The sequence below is a fragment of the Zeus faber genome, assembly GCF_960531495.2.
Source record: "Zeus faber genome assembly, chromosome: 5".
Lineage (NCBI taxonomy): Eukaryota > Metazoa > Chordata > Actinopteri > Zeiformes > Zeidae > Zeus > Zeus faber.
This window is the reverse complement of record NC_137192.1, coordinates 12,150,023-12,167,556: the sequence shown is the minus strand read 5'-3', so window position 1 is coordinate 12,167,556 and position 17,534 is coordinate 12,150,023. Positions and strand designations below refer to the sequence as shown.

Here is a 17,534-nt window from a genome sequence, read left to right as displayed (position 1 = left end):
GGTGGCTGAACTGGAGGTGGCAGAGTTGAGGATGTTGAGATTTTCATTGGGAGTGACAAGGATGGACAGGATTAAGAACGAGCACATTAGAGGGACGGCTCAGCTTGGACAGTTTGGTGAAAAAGTGAGAGAGGCCAGATTGAGATGGTTTGGACACGTGTGTATTAGAGATGAGAGTTACGTTGGGAGAAGGATGCTGAGGATGGAGCTGCCAGGCAAGAGGGAAAGAGGAAGGCCAAAGAGAAGGTTTATGGATGTGGTGAAGGAGGACATGCAGGCGGTTGGTGTAAGGGAGGAAGATGCGCAGAACAGACGGTATTGGAGGCAGATGATCCACTGTGGCGACCGCTAACGGAAGCAGCCCAAAGAAAAAGAAGTTCCACTGCAACGGGTCGCGCGGCGCAGCCTCGAATCAACCTACCGCATTTACCTTTTAAAAAAAAAATTTTTTTAGAAACACACAGCACAATTATTTTTTAATAATTACATTTCCCTTGTCTGCAGTTTTGTCACTGACAGTTGGTATTAATTCCTCTTTCTTAAGCCAACAGAGCAGTCCCAATGTTATTTCTCCAGCCGTGGGTGGAGTTACTCGAGATGGGGGACGGTTCTAATTCTACTGAGGCACCATGGGATGTAGGAAGTAGCAAATCTGAATGCCTTGTTGAATCACATGTTTTCTGAAATAGCACACACCACAACAAACCGACAAGGTTGTCTTAATTTACAGTTTGTGTGTAAGGAGCCATCATAGACCCAAATGCATTGCACATGCATTTGGTTCTATGATGGCTCCTTACACACAAACTGTGAATTAAGACAACCTTGCCATCATAGACCCAAATGCATGTGCACAAGCACGACGACGGTAAGCACTGCTCACAGACCAATCGATTCCCTTGGAAAATGGCGTCACCATTCCTGGAAGATCCCACGGACCTCCGTGCGCGAAGAGTGAGAAGGTCTTTTCGGAAGGAAAGAGAGCGACCAAGCCCTTTGGCTTTCCCTGATGGGTATCTGACAATTTGAAAGATAAAAATTCTCATCCTAAAACAGAGCGTGATTAAAGCACTCAAGCCTTGACCTTATAATATTTGCAAGTAAGCCTACCTAACGCTTTGAATTATGTTTTAATATTTGTTCCTTATTTGCACCCAAGATCGGGGTTGCAGCTGCAAGAATAAGGCTAATATTTAAACACTTTAATTTATTGGAATACACAATTATAATTATAGTAGGATCTATTCGTGCCTCAATAAGGGGGCAGTAATCATTCATCATTCATTCATATCTAATAATTTCATATCTGAATCCAAAATCAGAAAACCAATAACTGGCCGTTTTTCATTGTTTTGATTTTATTCAGAAATTAAAAATAGAACATGAAAAAATTGGATATATTTTTTTTATCTAATATTTCTGATCTGTTGCGCCCGGGCCCCAGGGGGCCGTGATCCCAACTCCATCCTTCACTTTCATTGCGCCGCTGGGTTTGGTCATGCGTGCATTAGCACTGAGGACTGTCCGCACGTTGAGGGTTGCGCCAGGGGTTTCAGGCACACCAAATTGGAAATATTAAATGATAAAAACAAATTAAATTTTCTCATGTTCTGTTTTTAATTTCAGAACAAAATGAGTACCATGAGTTTTTCTTAATAGGCACCCTTTGATGAATCTTGTAGAAAACGACTTCAGCAGACTGATCTTTTCTTTCTCCGTCTAAAGACCAAATGAGCCGTTTACTCACCCCCCAATCACAGTGCGGCATGGTCGCCTGGGTGTTTAAACTGCAAAATCGACCGTGTGACTCCTGTTGAGCTCTCTTACATTTGCTTTGATGGGTTTTTGTTTTTTTTTGTAGTAAAATTGACATTTTAGAATTATGTTAGATTACATGGTTGTCATGTTGCTGGTAATTTCCGACTGCCGGTCCCGCTTCGTATTCTCCACGCGGGAAAGTGTAGCGTGCGCTCTGATGAGACGTTAGCTCTGGGAATCGAACTGAAGCAGGTCCATTTATCTGCTGTCTTTTTTCAAAATGTGATTTGTCCTCACTTCATTTGAGAAAAAAATATCCATTTAGACATTCCACAGCCAGACACTTCTCAGGGACCAGGCACTGTGACTCAGAAATGGTCGCTTCCAAGGCGTGGGGTTTAGGCGATGTCTCATTATGAATAATGTACATATGGAGCCATCATCACCATCCACTTAACATTAGGGTTAGAAAACATAACCTGAAGTCGCCTTTGAAAGAATTCAATAATCCGTTGGCAGTGGCAATAATTAACAGGAAAAAACAATCAAATAAGGGATATTTTATTGGTGTATCTATAAGATACAATACTTTTGTACAGGTAGTGTTTAAAACTAGATATTTAGATATCTCTGATTAAAAAAAAAAAAAAAAAAAAGCAAAGATGTATTTTCCCGCATATGAATTCAGTATGTTGTGTTTACTATGCAGGTGTTATAAATAACTGCGCTCACACTTGAACCAGATACGCCAACTTTCCAGAGCTCGTTCTCCCGGTTTGACGTCATCGCCTATCAAAACATCCAAATGTCAACCTCTGCTGTGGTAAAGTTGGAGGAGCTGCGTGCACATTGCACCTGGGGTCAGGCCAGAAGAACACATCAGGGCAGATCAGGAAGGAACCGTCTGCCAGGAACCGCCTTTGATCACGGTCTGGCACCAGGACGGGAAGAGCAGGCGCGCTGTTCACAGGGTTTACTTTTGTTCTGGAGCAAAATAAGCCTTCTGTTTTTTCTAGTAGGGTCATAGAATGGGTCGTTTAGATTGATGGATCTTAGAGGGCTGGTGCGATGTTTTGTATGTTAATCCAACCTTTCAGAGCTTTAAATTCGACTTTAAATGTAACTTATTTTTAAAGCTTCAGTTAATATTGCCAAGATGAGGACTAAATCCAAAAGAAAAAGTTGTTATTGTGCTCTGCTCTTCAAAATAAGAATCACAATCACAACCTCAGTGTAAAACAAAACAAGAAAAACAAATGTACATACAATGGGTATGTGTTTTACAGAATAAATGAAAAGCAAAGTTATATTCGTCTCCCTTTTATTTTTTTCCTGATTCGAAGAATTATCCGATCCGTGACTCAAAACAGTAATAAGATCCAAGCCGTGAGTTTTGTGATCCGTTTCATCCCTCGTCAGAATGACTGCTGGCTGTGGGTATAAATGTAATTGCAGATGGATATACCGTACAGTATAAATAAATATGTATACAATAATACAGACATGGATAACAACGCATAAGTACTATATTATGAAGCAGGATTTGGGGTTAGCGAGGTACGTTCAGGTTGTAATTGAAAGCAGATCTGCTCGTGCCTTAATGAGGGGGCAGTAATCCGTGTATCATTCGATCATTTCATATCCAATTTAGAATCCAAAATCAGAAAACCAATAACAGGCTGTTTTTCGTTGTTTTGATTTTGAACAAATCTAATTTTCTCATGTTCTATTTTTAATTTCAGAACAAAATCAAAACAGCAAAAAACAGCCCGTTATTGGTTTTCTGATTTTGGATTTTAAATTGGATATGAAATGATCGAATGATACACCGATTGTCAGTGGTATTGATACAGTAAGCCTATTAACTTACACATTCACACGGTCTGCAATGTTTTGCCAGATTTCCTTCTTGCCTTTGGCAGCAGCAACTGTGTTGCTTTTAGCCTGGATTCTATTTCTAAATCATCACATTTGTTTAATATTATAGTTTGTTCATCGTGTGTAAAATATGCGGCTGTAGTTGACTTGTCCATGGTTGCTATTGGTCATATGGTGCAAACACCGCCCCTGTTACGTGAACCCGCTCAAAACTATATTGGGAAACTCTAGGTTGACTTAATGAGTTGAACCACCGTCGTGATACTGCTTATGCGTGATTGCAGTTGTTAGGCTGAGTGAAGCTAGCTAATGAAAAGATATCCTGGGTATGTTGAACTTGCTTCGTAGTATAGGCCCCTGGTCTAGTCTCTTGACTTGACCCGAACCAGAGCCATGCTGATATACAGTAAGACAGCCGTCCTCTCTGTGATGTTGTATCCATAAAAGCCGGAGAGTCAATGTAGCCGAATTAATTGTAGCCGTTTCTAAATGGTCTGTATCTGTGTGTTTTGTTTGTTGTTTTTTTTTTGTTCCAGGCGGGATCCCATTTGTCCTGACCAGCGAGCTGTTTGAGCAGTCGTACCGGCCCGCTGCCTTCATGATCGCCGGGATCGTGAACTGGCTCTCAAACTTCGCCGTGGGCCTTTTGTTCCCCTTCATTCAAGTGAGTGATCTATTGTGTGTGTCCGTGTGTGTGTGAGTGAGTGTGTGTTCTGGTGGGCAGGTGCATACGTGTGTGTTTAAATGTGAGTTTTTTCAATGTGTCTCATATGTCTCAAATTAAATTAATATAGTTCAGCTACACTGTCAAAAAAGGGCTTTGACACTTCTAGATTAGGCGTCCATTTCTGGGGGGGGTGCAGGGAAATCATCCCCCACAATATTTAGAACATGTGCATTTGTTCCCCAACAATAAAAACATGAAATTACATAAATAAAGACATTTCCACAATAAATTGATGCAGAAAAGCCACAAATTGGGGCATAAAAAAGTCACCAGAATGCAGGAAATTAAGTGACTTGTGTGTCCCCCCCCAAATGTTCAAACGAAAGCTACGCCACTGACTCTATGTATATGCGTAACACGCCACGCAATAGTTGCACTGTGTACTGATGTCAGTTAAAAAATGTCAAATGGTGCAAATGTCAAACTCCCCCGTAGTGGTTCACTTCATTTGATTGTGAAAGTTTGAGACAAAATCTGGATTCAGTTCAAATCTTTTAGTCCTAACTGAAAGTCATGAATGACCATATTGCACTTGTTGGTTATAAAATAGATGGATGAAAACACATGAGACACACTTGGACGCTACAGCTCGGGGTAAGTTCTGTATAGATGACAATCGATCCCAGACAGTCAACATGGTGCAGATCTACTGGACTTCTGCCAAACTTTGATTATAAGCCGCTCATGTAATGCATCTTCCACCCAACCCATATTTTTAACTGAACTCTATTTGCTGAGATGTTCCCAATGTTTGAAAACTAATATGCATTTTGAGTTTCCAAACTAAATATGCATTGCATAGAAAGGGCAGATGTTAGCAATCTAAATAATTACCAGACAATTTGCTTTATTATGTCTGAACACTGTAAACAATCTGATTTACGACCCGATAAGTGGCTATACAGTTAGTGAAATCATCATCTTCGAGGAAATCAAAGAGAGCTTTGTTGCTCTGCTTTTAATGCAGTCGATCATGCTATTCTTTTATACAGACTTGAGTCCCTTAGCTATGACAGAAAGCTATGTCATTGGTTTCTGAGTGACCTCACTCGTGCCCATGGTATGCTGGCTGATCGTTAATCAACTATCAAATCATCTTGAAGTAAATTCAGGTGTTCCGCAAAGCTCAATGCTTGGCCTCTTGTTCAAAGTGTTTATAACTGACATATGTTCAATGTATCAATGTTATATTTCCATGATTATTATATTATGTTTCAGTTATTCAGTTATTTACTCGCCAGCACTCTCTATTAATAAAGATGTTTGTAACCTGAAGTCAAGCCTCACCAATGACAATGCTTTTCACCAGAGGAAGTAAAATGGGTTAATGCATTTATTTAGGTCATGTTATCATTTATGTAACATGACCCAGTTATATTATCAGTTTCTGTGCATCTAGTTCCATAAAATATTCTTTCTTGCTTCTCAAAATGTGGAGCTAAACAAGTTGCTAAAATTCAAGCCTGGTTTCTTTGAAAGAAAACCTCCTGCCTTTTATTTTAACAGAACAGTAATAAGTGTGTGTGTGTGTGTGTGTGTGCGTGCGTGCGTGTGTGTGTTAAGCCCGACAGACCCGGTACTGGGTCCTAGGTGCAGTCCGTGTTTGACGAGCACTTGCAAGCTCAGTTTTTAAGCTGAGTTTATGCTTCCGTTATGAACATAAGCTGGGCTTCCAGACGAATCCATAGCTATAAACCATGTCATATTAGAGTTTAGCTTGCTGAGAAGCAGGTGTAATTCTTCCAAATTCTTTTTTGACAAAAGTAAATGTGCTGCTAAAGATCTCCGCCTCTCCTATAGTGCATTGCGGAAAAATTCCCCTGCAACACGTGCTGTACTTCTCTCGCTCTCTCGAAACCCCTCTCCTCGTCTTCTCTCTCTCTCTCTCTCTCAAGGTGTGTCGCCTGCTTGCTCTCACTTTCCTTCTGCAGCATACGGCTCGTAGCCCTCTTCCCAAGGACTTTGGCTAATTGAGTTGCTAAGAACAGAACATCCACCCTCGACCCCCGCCTCATATTCAAGCCATAAATACATCTGCAACTGTGGTTAACCTTACACTTGCACACCACTCATCCCTTCCTGCCTCTCTCTCTCTACGTCCATTTCTGCTCCATGTGACACAACTAGATATTTCAAGGGGCTTTTAAGAGGTCAGCCACCTTCATGCCAGTTGACTTGTGCCTGTTAGTCTTTGTTTTTCTTTAGCTCACACACTGATAAAAGAATGACATGTTTGTCTAAATAAATAAAGCTAAATAATGACTTGTTTGTCTACGGTCAGATGGAGAGCTTTGATATGTCTAGGAATTCATTTATAGAAATGAAAGACCAACAGTTCCTTATGACGTTGCTTCCAATTGACTGTACAGTATGTCTCACTTGAGACATACTGTTGACACTTTGAGTCGACACCTGAGTGTTGAAAATTAATCCATGCTCAGTGACAAAAATAATGACTTTTCACAGAGCAAGGGGCAGTCAAGGACGTTATGTGCAAGCAAAAGGATGTCTTTTCTAGGCCATCAAAGCAGAACCTTGTATGGGTCATTCATCTTCTACACTTAGTGATCTTGAGGGATTGCTGTGGGGAAAATCTGTTTTGAAACAAACACTGAAAAATATGTGTTGTATTGATGTTGAATGCGGTAGCACACGAAAGCTTAGAGGAGAGCATTGAAGGCCAGGGTAATTAATTCATTGTCATTATATTTAGTGAGTTCAGTGAGCTTCATGCTGGGCCACAACTCAATAGAATCTCTGCAAGCCATCATGATTTATAGATCAAAGTGAGCTTATTAATTCATCCACCACACATCAGTATTAAAGAGGACCTATTATGCTCCTTTTTACACAAGTTTTACCGATCTCTGAGGTCCCCAAAACATGTTTTTTAAGTTTTTATTTGCTGAAAATACAAATTTTATGCATTCTAGCCATTCTAACATTATTAACTATAAAGGCAGGAATCTCTCTCTGTCTGTCTGTCATATGTCCTTTGATTATAATGTCCTTTGATTATTTCTATCTGATGTACTTCACACTTGGCGGGTATATTGCTCAGGACCCAAGGCCCTGCAGTTTGGACACACGACACATGTTATATTAATAAACTTTCAATAAACAGCAAACAGCGAGCCGGCGGGGCTTCAGGGCTCTGCGACTGATGCTGTGTTTCATTTGAACGGGGAAGTCTGAATGTCCAAGTTTAAAGTCAGAAATTTAAACTGGAACTGGGTTGGGATTTCAGACTGGGAAAGTTGAAAGACCCTCACCAATATCAACCTCAAAACCCAGAATGGCTGCTCCGCACATATACAAGTAAGTAAAAACTGTAGTTACGGCTGTGATGTTGACAATGTTTTTTTTTTTTTATTATGTCTATTTGGACGTGAAAATGTGCATGTTTTCAGACCCTCAGAGGAGCAGTCCATTCCCCAGTCTCATATTTGTTCTGTAATTGTCTGTATTCCGAAAGAGCAAGCACAGCAAAGGAGGCGTTCATCTTGGTTACCGGTCTTGTTGTACTGGAACACGGTCAACTCGGGCGTGATCATTCCCAGCTCTGACTTCCAGCACAAGTCAAAAAGTGTATCTTTCCCCGGTGAATGACTTTAAACGGCAGTTTCACCTTTCATTGTGGAACACAGTTATTTCTCTGTTATTTCTCTAGCCATGGGTGGAGTTACTCTCAGAAGGAGGGCGGTTTTAATTGTACTGTGTCTCAAGGTGACATAGGACTGAGACACAAATGTTTTTCACCACGTTTTCTGAAATAGACAGCTCAAAAGAAAACTGACTGAGTTGTCTTAGTTGTCACAGCTTGTGTATTAGTAGGCCCATCAGAGACCCAAATGTATGTGCCCAACCACTGAAAAAGTGAGTTTTTCATAATTGGTCCGCTTCAAAAACGTTCTGCTACTTAGCATGTGTTTAAATTGTCTGCATACTGTATATTGCTAAGAGCTAAGCAACTCAATGAATACTTGCTTGTGAGAAGTTATGACATTGGGCAGTTACAGAGTCTTTGGACGTGCTTCATTCAAATTTGTTGAAGTACAGTATGTTAAACAAGAGAGCCATGGTACCAATAAAACACTGGATATTTTCACTATACAATTGTTAGCTATTATAAATCGTCTTTATGACATGTTTAGGACTACTTTGCTTTATTTATTGGTGAGTATTTTGATGCATATCACGCATCACCACAGTTTCATCACTTTTCTGTTGATCGATCGATCCATTGTCTAAGCCACTTATCCAGGACAGTCAGGGTCGCAGAATCAACAGTGCAAGCAGAGCAGCCAAGACTCCCCTTTCCCCAGACAATTTACAGCTCCTCCTGGGATAATCTTAGGCTCCTTAGAGCAGGGGTCGGGAACCTTTGCTCGCGAGCCAATTATGGCTCTTTCGATGACGGTATATGGCTCGCAGACAATTTTGAGCTAAAGTTTTCACAAATAACAAGTAATAAATAATTATTCTGTGTCACTTTAAAGTAAAACAGGTAAGAGAAATTACAATTTTGAAAATAAAATTCAAGATATAAATGTGGCTGACAAAGGGGCGTAGTCAGGCACCGGCTGCGGACCACAGAAAGACTGCGGGGCGCCTTTTACTCGGCGCGCTGCCCCTCCCGGGTCTCTGCTCAGGCGCCACTTGTAGGTAAGGCTTTAGGGAGGGAGATGGAGTCTTTCTGGCCGTGGTGCGCCGACATGACGAGAGTTTTATTGTTCATTTCAATATGCGGCACACAGGCCACAATTATATATATCACTGAGGATTATTATAATAATTGCGGATAATAATGATCCTCTTGGGGGCAGGAGGAATGGCGTTCCACTGCTGAGCTGCTTACGAGCCTGTGCGCCTATCCCCTCTGTAAGACGGACAAACATTAAGAAAACTCCCTGCCTCCAGTCGGACCAATCGTTTCATGAACATGACAATGAGTTTAATGTTTTTCAGTGGCATTCCCAGTCACTGGATCTGAATCCAATACAACACCTTTGGCAGGGAATAGAACGGGAGATTCGCAACATTAATGTGCAGCTGGCAAATCTGCAAGAATTGCGTGATGCAATCATGTTAACATGCACAAGAACCTCAGAGGAATTTTTTCCAACATCTTGTGGAATCCATGCCAAGAATAATTGAGGCTGTTCTGAGAGAAAAGGGAGGCCCTACCCTGTATTAATATAGTGTTCCTAATTAAGGGCTGAGTGAGTGTATATCAGCTAGTAATTGAGATCTTCACCCTATATGGGGCTATTGTCAGTCTGTGGAACAACACAAAGAGGAAGTCCTTCATCCAAGACACATACCCTCCATGTTTCTGGGAGGTGGATGAGATCCAGAAGTGCCGAAGGCCATTATCTTGCATGAATAAATGTTTTCTGTTGTCTACCCGTATGTAGCCCCTATTCCAGCACATTTTCTTCTCATTGTTCAAACAAACAGCAGTTTGGACACACTGGCAAAGTCACAAAAAAATGCACAGGCAAGGTGTCTCTTCCAAGAAATCAGCATATCCATTGATGCAAACAATAACATTGAGTTACAGTGGGCGTAGGTCACGTCTCCGCTGGCAAGAAGCTGGACCTTTCAGTCACATTGTCTCGACCCTGGAGTCAAATTTTGTTTGCTGTTTTCTTTAACGCCCCTCAAAAACCACCTTCTTCTGACCTCGCAGTCAGTTGTGTAAACGCTCCATGAATTAGGGGCGAAATAGCGCAGCCAACATTAAGCAGCAGCATATCAAACACTGAGAAAGTCCCTGCATTGTATTGCTACACACTAACGCTGCGAACGCTGTTCAGTACTTTTTCCAGGACTTTTTTTGGTGGCGTATCATAACCCCTATTCCAGTTTTTCACAGTGTCTGCCTTTTTCTCTGGAACAACTCTGTCACTCAAGTTGCGACCAGGGATGGCGAGAGCTACTACAGTATGTTGTTTTCGAGGCAATCTGACATGACTGACAAGAGCTGTGCGCAATTCTACTGAATCGGGCCTGTCATCAGCATATAGGTGTAATTCCATAAGCTGTCGGTCTAATCAGTGTTCAGTTCAGTCGTTTTAATCATCAGGGGAGAATTAGCTCACTGTCAGGAGGGCCCCAGTGCTACTGTCTGTATTCATAACCTCATCTGGAGAGTGTCTGGGAAAACCACAGGACACAAATTATACATTTCCCTTTCCTCTCTTTCTCCAGAGACACTTCATCTAATACACTGTCCCCACTGTCCCTAGTGGTTCGCTGAAACTATGGATGATGAGACGTGTGTGTGTGTGTGTGTGTGTGTGTGTGTGTGTGTGTGTGTGTGTGTGTGTGTGTGGGTGTGTGTTTGTGTGTGTGTGTGTGTGTGTGTGTGTGTGTGTGTGTGTGTGTGAGCAAAAGCCCAGAATGCTTAAATGATGAGACAGATAGGTTTTTAATTTGATGGATGTGCTGTGAGATTGGTTAATATTGCCATCCATTGAAAATGGTATGACAAGTGGAAATGGAACTGAATCGGCAATTAGGCAGAAACAGAGGGGATCAGGGCATACCGCCACACAATTCCCTCTGAAATGGATTCAGAGGAGAGGACCGATACAGTCAACAAGAGGCGAAGAAGGAGATGACGAGTACAAGTGAGGAGGAGAGACGGGGCTATTTTTAGCTGCGCATCGCCACAAATATAACATAGTTTGTTGGTTGGCCGGGGCTGAACTCACTTCTATCGCCCGAAGCACATAGTGCACATTACTCGCCTTGTGCTGACTCACTGGCCAGTGGCTGGCACCTGAACACTGCCACCGTGCAGGTGTGCCGTTCAACCTTGTCAGGGTGAGGCACCGTTGCGTCTGATGTATTGCCATTGTGTTTAATTTCAAGTGCTGTCCAATCATTCTTTTAGGCAATAATGGGGAATGTAAACAACGTCCAGAGCCCGCTGCAATTAACCTCTGCCATTGTCTGGGGTTTAATTTCCACAGAGATCTTTCAGTCAGCCTCCTTTTGACTCTCATCTTCCCGCTGCACTCGCTTTTCTTATCCGGGTGCTGAGTGCATGCACAGAGAATCGGTGTGGAGACAATGAAGAGAGAGAGGTTTGGTAGGAAAGCTTTTGGATTGCAATTAGACCACAAAAAACGCCTTTATACTGAATCAGAAAGTGGAACCGACTGTCGGAATTCACCTCCTGGCAGCTGTCATGGTGCATGTGTCTAGATCTCGCATCAGTCATTTCAGATATCAGAGGGTTCAGGCCCCCTCTGGCATCTTCTCCAGTACAGTAGCATGATAGCAAGCAGTTTTGTCAGCCAGATATTTGCCATTTTCGGTGAATGAAAGAAAGCTAAAAACATCCTTAAGTATTGTTTGAGAGTGCACATATTAATGATTAGATGCAATTCATTAACGGAGAGAGAACATACATAACTACTGAATATACAAAACTTACTTGCATAGGTTTATGCTAGGCTCCAATAACACTAGCTTTGTAGTTGCTTAGCAACGGTGGCTTACAGTCGTAATGTCAGACCGAAATGTGTTGTGTAAGTTGAAAAATGTCCATGCACTCTCAGTCGGACACAACGATCTCCACATCGAAGAGGTTTCCATAAGAAATGTATGTGAGTTGTTGAATGTGTTTGTCGGATTCAGTGTTAATCTAAGAAAAGTGGTCAGTGTTGGTGATTCCCAATTGAGTTGATTGAGCTGAGGCTGATAAACAGCTTCTGCTGAGGTGTCGCAGCTAAGTAGTAAGTAAGTAATTGGAGATGTAAAACTTTCATCCCAATCTCTTCCCTTACTTTACATTTGCAATGGAATTCCTCCAAGAAATCAACCATTAAAAACGTCAAGGACTGAGAAACACGTAAATAGTCAAAGTAATTCTATAAATCCCTGAAACGGCATTGCAAATGCTATGGATATTGCCAGAGCGTCACACCAAGTACCGGCAGACGTGACTTGTTGGCAAGAGAGCCCTGGTTCATTTCACAAACCGCTTGCATTCCAGTTCTCCTCTTGGATTCTGATCCGCCGTGCGCCGTGGCAACATGGGGCTTGACGGGGTCTGAATTAATGCGATGTCTAGCACCTAAAACAGCCCTCATTACTGGGATTGTTTGGGCTTTGATTTCTCCACTTCAAAACACAGTCATTCATGTCCCTTTTCTCGTTTAAATTGTCTCCTTACCTCTTACACAGACCGCAAATCCTCTGCTGAGGTGAAGCTGTTGGTGGAAAGGTGAAGGGAGGTTTTCAGGTAATCCAGATGTTGTTTTACACGAAGTCTGCTAAAGGAAGGCTGTGATCACACGCTGACAGCCCGTCGGAAAGGTTGTTTTGGCCTGAGGGTTGTTTTGGCTGTGAACCGTCAACTTTTTAAAATGTATTTTTTGCTTAATTTTTTTTGTTGTTTTTTCTACTACTTTTAACAGGACAATATTTTGACAGGAAAACGGGGAGGGAGAGTGTCAATGATGTCATCACATTTGTCATCACAGGGCACAGTGGCGCAATTTTTAAAAATGATATAGTTCCGTTTACAATAGCCCTTTTCCCACTTGTAATCCGTTACATTGCTCGATAAAAAAGTATTCCGTACAAAAGTTCTGTATGGAGTCTGTTCACACTTAGATGAATGTTCACACTGGATACAGTACGTAATTCTCGCACGAGAGGTGTCTAATATATAACCTGTCCTACACTCTCTGCCCCCTGAGAATGAACATTCTCCACCTGTTCCTCCGTCTCCCTGTCCGCTCGCTCCCTCGCTTCCGTTCTGCGGCTCAGCCAGCGGGCAAGAAAAGCGCTTGTCCCCGATGTCCCTGCATCCCTAGCTCTTAAAGACATGTCTAGGGTTTGAGTGGCGTTTTTTAAGAAGAAAAATAATAAAATATGAGAATATAAAGACCTGTCTGTTGTAGAGACTAGATGTGTTTCAGTTTCTATGCAGCTGATCGCCACGGTTCTAATCTGAGATTTTTCCTAATTTTTTTTTTCTTCCAGAAAACAAATCATTATTTTTTATATTTGTACGAAATAAATATTTGTATAAACCCACTATATCTGCTTTATTTGGATTCGGCTCCACCCCTACTTTACGGCGATGTTACGCTTTCATTCCCATATTCTTCCATTCACAGCCGTTCCAGCATTTTGTCTGAAATGATACTACTTAGAGAATGGGGAAATTCATGGAACGACCTTTACGGAACATTAGATACCATCGATACCTTACATAGACACATGACGCCTATACCGAACATTGCCAGTAGATATATGGCTTTCAGTGCAAGTGGGAAAGGGACTAGTGATACATTGAGGGGACCCCTCTGCCCCCCCCGTCATTTCCTCCCGTCAGGCTGGGAAGGTGGTTATCGCCGATTGAACCCGCGTCAGGCTGACCATGAGAGAGTTAGCCTGACGCTCACCCTAACCCTAACCCAACCAGTTACGGTCCGGAGAGACAGAGACATCCTACTACTTGTTTCAGCAGTTCGGTTTTTATTAGAAGACAAATTAAACGCACACAGACCAACAATGAGGTTTATATTCAGGTTTATATTTATTTATTTTCGTACATACATTTTCATATTTTTTGGAACAAAATGTATTTTGATTAAACTTGGCCCACCCAGGCCCACCCAATGCAAAATAAGCGACATGTTCGGCAGTAAGGGACCAGGTCAGTCAAAAACACACACACTGTGCTTATGTTTAATTTCAGTGAATGTGTGTATGTGAAGTTTTTTGACACTTAGGTTTGATGCTTATACATATAAAGAAAGGCATTTGAACATTTGAGTTAATGCTGTATTTCATTCTTTTTAAAAATTGTTTTGTTTCATTTGTATGTGCTATGATTGGTGTATTCCTAGCCACACCAATCCTAGCCGAGTTTTTGAAAATGAACATAGTGAACATAGATGAACATAGTGGTCAAATGTATAACTAGTCTGGTCTGGTTGTTGTTTCAGTCCACCCCTGGCCCTGATGGTAATTTAGTGCTGGATATCGTGCTCTCGTGTAATATTGAGGCGTGTAATGTATGTGTTGTGTGCAACTATTTTCGTTCATGAACAATACGGTCTCTTTGCTTGTTGTTGTTGGTGTGTGTGTGTTTGGTTTCCGAATGAGAGGCAGCAGTATAGGCCAGCATAGGAGACACACAAACACAAACACACACACACACACACACACACACACACACACACACACACACACACACACACACACACACACACACACACACACGGGTGTCACGACGTTTCACTCCATATATGTATGACCGTATGTATATGTATGTGACAAATAATCTCTTGAACTTGAACACACACACACACACCACCATTTCCACCAGAACGGCCATCTAGGCATAGATTGCACTTCCAAAAGGAACATTTGAACCACCTATAAATAGTCATACATGATAAAGACGGAAGGTCTGTCTGGAGTTCACAATCAGAATAGTCTTTATTGCCAAGTAAGTTTACACGTACAAGGAATTTGTCTTTGTGTTCGGTGCATACAGGAAACATACATGTAAAATAGTACTCTAAAATAGTGAGACATAAATGTTTCAGCCCTGTGTGCAGCGCAGTCGTGCATGGTTCATATTCACCGTCCTTAAGAACATCTCCTGTTGAGAAGTGTCTGTGCGCGCGCGCACACACACACACACACACACACGTACACATGCCGATGATGCGTGTGCACTCACACAAACAATGAGAATACAATGTGAGCCCACACACACCCCCCCCACTGATGATGACTAAGTGTTGCCCCAGAATCCAGTGACCGTGACAAAATATTCCCTGGCGATGGCCGATTCTTATTTGCACCTGGAGATCCTTTCTGTTCTCCGACTTTTTTTTTGTCTTTTTTGCCGACCAGATTCATGTGCATTATGAGGCGTTTAATTATCCCTCTGTCCTGTCCCATCGCATCCTGTAATGCTCTTATGCCGCCCCCACCTCCCCCCCCCACCGCCGCCGCCAGCCATCGCTGTAGGTGCCAACACCTTCCTCACTCGCTCACCTCTGCCTAATTGTGACAATTATGCGTGTCTCTGTTAGTATTAGAGGGCAAAATCAAACCGTGGAAGTGTGTGTGAGCCAGTGCGGCGCAGCTGAGCCAGCACAAACAGATCAGAAGCTTATCACTGCCTGAGAGCAGTGACTTTCCCATGCTCCCCAATCCACTGTGCTTGCTTAAATTTGATTAACGATGGCCAAAGTAGACGTGGAAACGCCTTGTCCACGTCGTGATGCGTCCGTAACAATAATTCCAAGCGGGGAAAAAAGTGTTTGCGGGATTCGTTTAACTTCGTGGCGGAGCGTTGCGTCACAGAGGCGGCCCGGAAAATAGGTCAGGGCATTCAATGCCGAGCTCTGCCTTTAATCTTATTATGAAAAAGCAGTCCCAACTATCAGCCTAATAGTGTTGGTGATATAACCATGCAGATCAAAGCGGCGAGTTGTTCGCCATGGAAGGTCGTGGTTGTTAAAAATATGACATTTCTATTTCTGTCGATGCCGGAATGCATTCTGAATCCTGCCCCTCATGATCGAGGGATTATTGTTCAGTGACACACTACCCAGAGTGAGCCCCGCCCCCCCCCCCTCTCTCTAAATCTCCATCTGGGGGTAATCTACCTGTGGCTAATCTTTATGATTGGCATAGCACGCTCAACAAGGTCAGCTTTCAAAGATCTAAATCTATCTTTGCATTTTGTTTATGCCCCCCCATTAACCCCTCGTGAACTGAAGCCACTGTAGAAAAGTCATCCATCAGACCTTTTCAAAAGAAAATTGAAATGTCAGCAACTAATATATGAGAGATGACGTGGTGTTTTGGAACGCCAGGCCTGCTTCGCCCCCGTGTTTGCTGGTGACTCGGCCCCTCTGAGAGTCATGTCAGTATCTGGGTTTTTTGCACAACGGAGGTTACAGGTTAGAGGACTTCAACGCACAGTGATGCAGACTGAATCTATGAATGCCTCTCAATTAAAAACAAAACAAAAAAATACATGCACATCATTCCACACAAAGCCTAGAGAGCCAGCGAGGTGTGTGTTGGTGGGGGCGGCGTCAGCATCAGCATCACGAGCATGAGTCACACATGCCACATAATATACCAGGTTATACGTCTAGGAAGGGGCGGGGAAAGTAGGCATCAGAAGGAGAAGGGAGATTAGGAAGGAATGAAGTCCTTGTGACTCAGGCGAGAGAAGACTCATCTAATCACAATCCGAATCAAATAATTAAAACGCAGGTGGTTGTGTTGTACACCATGAATAAATAATTGCCTGGTGCATTTGCAGTCTCATCAAAAACGCGCGATAAGCCTCAAGGTCAGATTTGACGTCGTTCTGATCCGTGTTTGTTTTATCTCAGAGAGAAAAACGAAATTATTTCAATTATGTCTTTTTGCATGGTGTGTGTGTGTGTGTGTGTGTGTGTGCGTGCGTGTGTGTGTGTGTGTGTGTGTGTGTGTGTGTGTGTGTGTGTGTGTGTGTGTGTGTGCACGTGTGCAGGCCGCGCTGGGGAACTTTGCCTTCCTGGTGTTTCTGGTGGTCTGCGTCCTGGGCTCCGTCTACCTGTACGCCATCCTCCCCGAGACCAAGAACAAGACCTTCATGGACATCAGCCAGAGCTTCGTCAAGATCAACAAGGTCCCCGTGCCATCCCCTCCCGCCCAGGAAATGGAGTCCATTCTGTGCATCAAGTCCGGGAAGGAGGGGTCCAACGGAAAAGTCGAGATGGAGAGCACCTTCTAATTTGATACTCAATGGTTATCTCAAAGACAGATTGTTTAAGTGCATATCTTTAAGCGGTTTTGTTTTTAATAAATATTTATTTTATTACTGATTCAACATTTGTAAATGACCCTTTTCCTATTTTGTATGTTGTTCAAATAATTTTGTCGAAGATAACATGATTCAATTTTCAACAATTCTGGTTGGATGTGGGTTTTTTTGGTGTTGAAGACTGTCATTTGTTGATTTAGTGTTGTTTTTACTTACAAGGACCAGTATTACATTATTACATTATTATGCAAAACTCACTTTTTCAGTGCATGTGAACATACATTTGGGTCTCAGATGGGTCTACTAACACACAAACTATGAAATAAGACAACTCAGTCCGTTAATAAGACAACTCAGTGAGCT

At 42.4% G+C, this 17,534-nt stretch overlaps 1 protein-coding gene across 1 annotated transcript in view; it reads left to right on the top strand.

Annotated features, from left to right (window-relative positions):
• slc2a9l2 (solute carrier family 2 member 9, like 2) overlaps positions 1 to 17,141 on the top strand; it is a gene marked incomplete at both ends in the record, with an annotated part of 129,885 nt that extends 112,744 nt beyond the window's left edge. Inside the window, 2 exons of the mRNA XM_080000966.1 lie at positions 4,173 to 4,300; positions 16,899 to 17,141. Of these exons, the coding sequence (XP_079857092.1) occupies positions 4,173 to 4,300; positions 16,899 to 17,141 (371 nt within the window). The remainder of the gene's footprint in view (positions 1 to 4,172; positions 4,301 to 16,898) is intronic.
• Between the last annotated feature and the right edge of the window lie 393 nt (positions 17,142 to 17,534).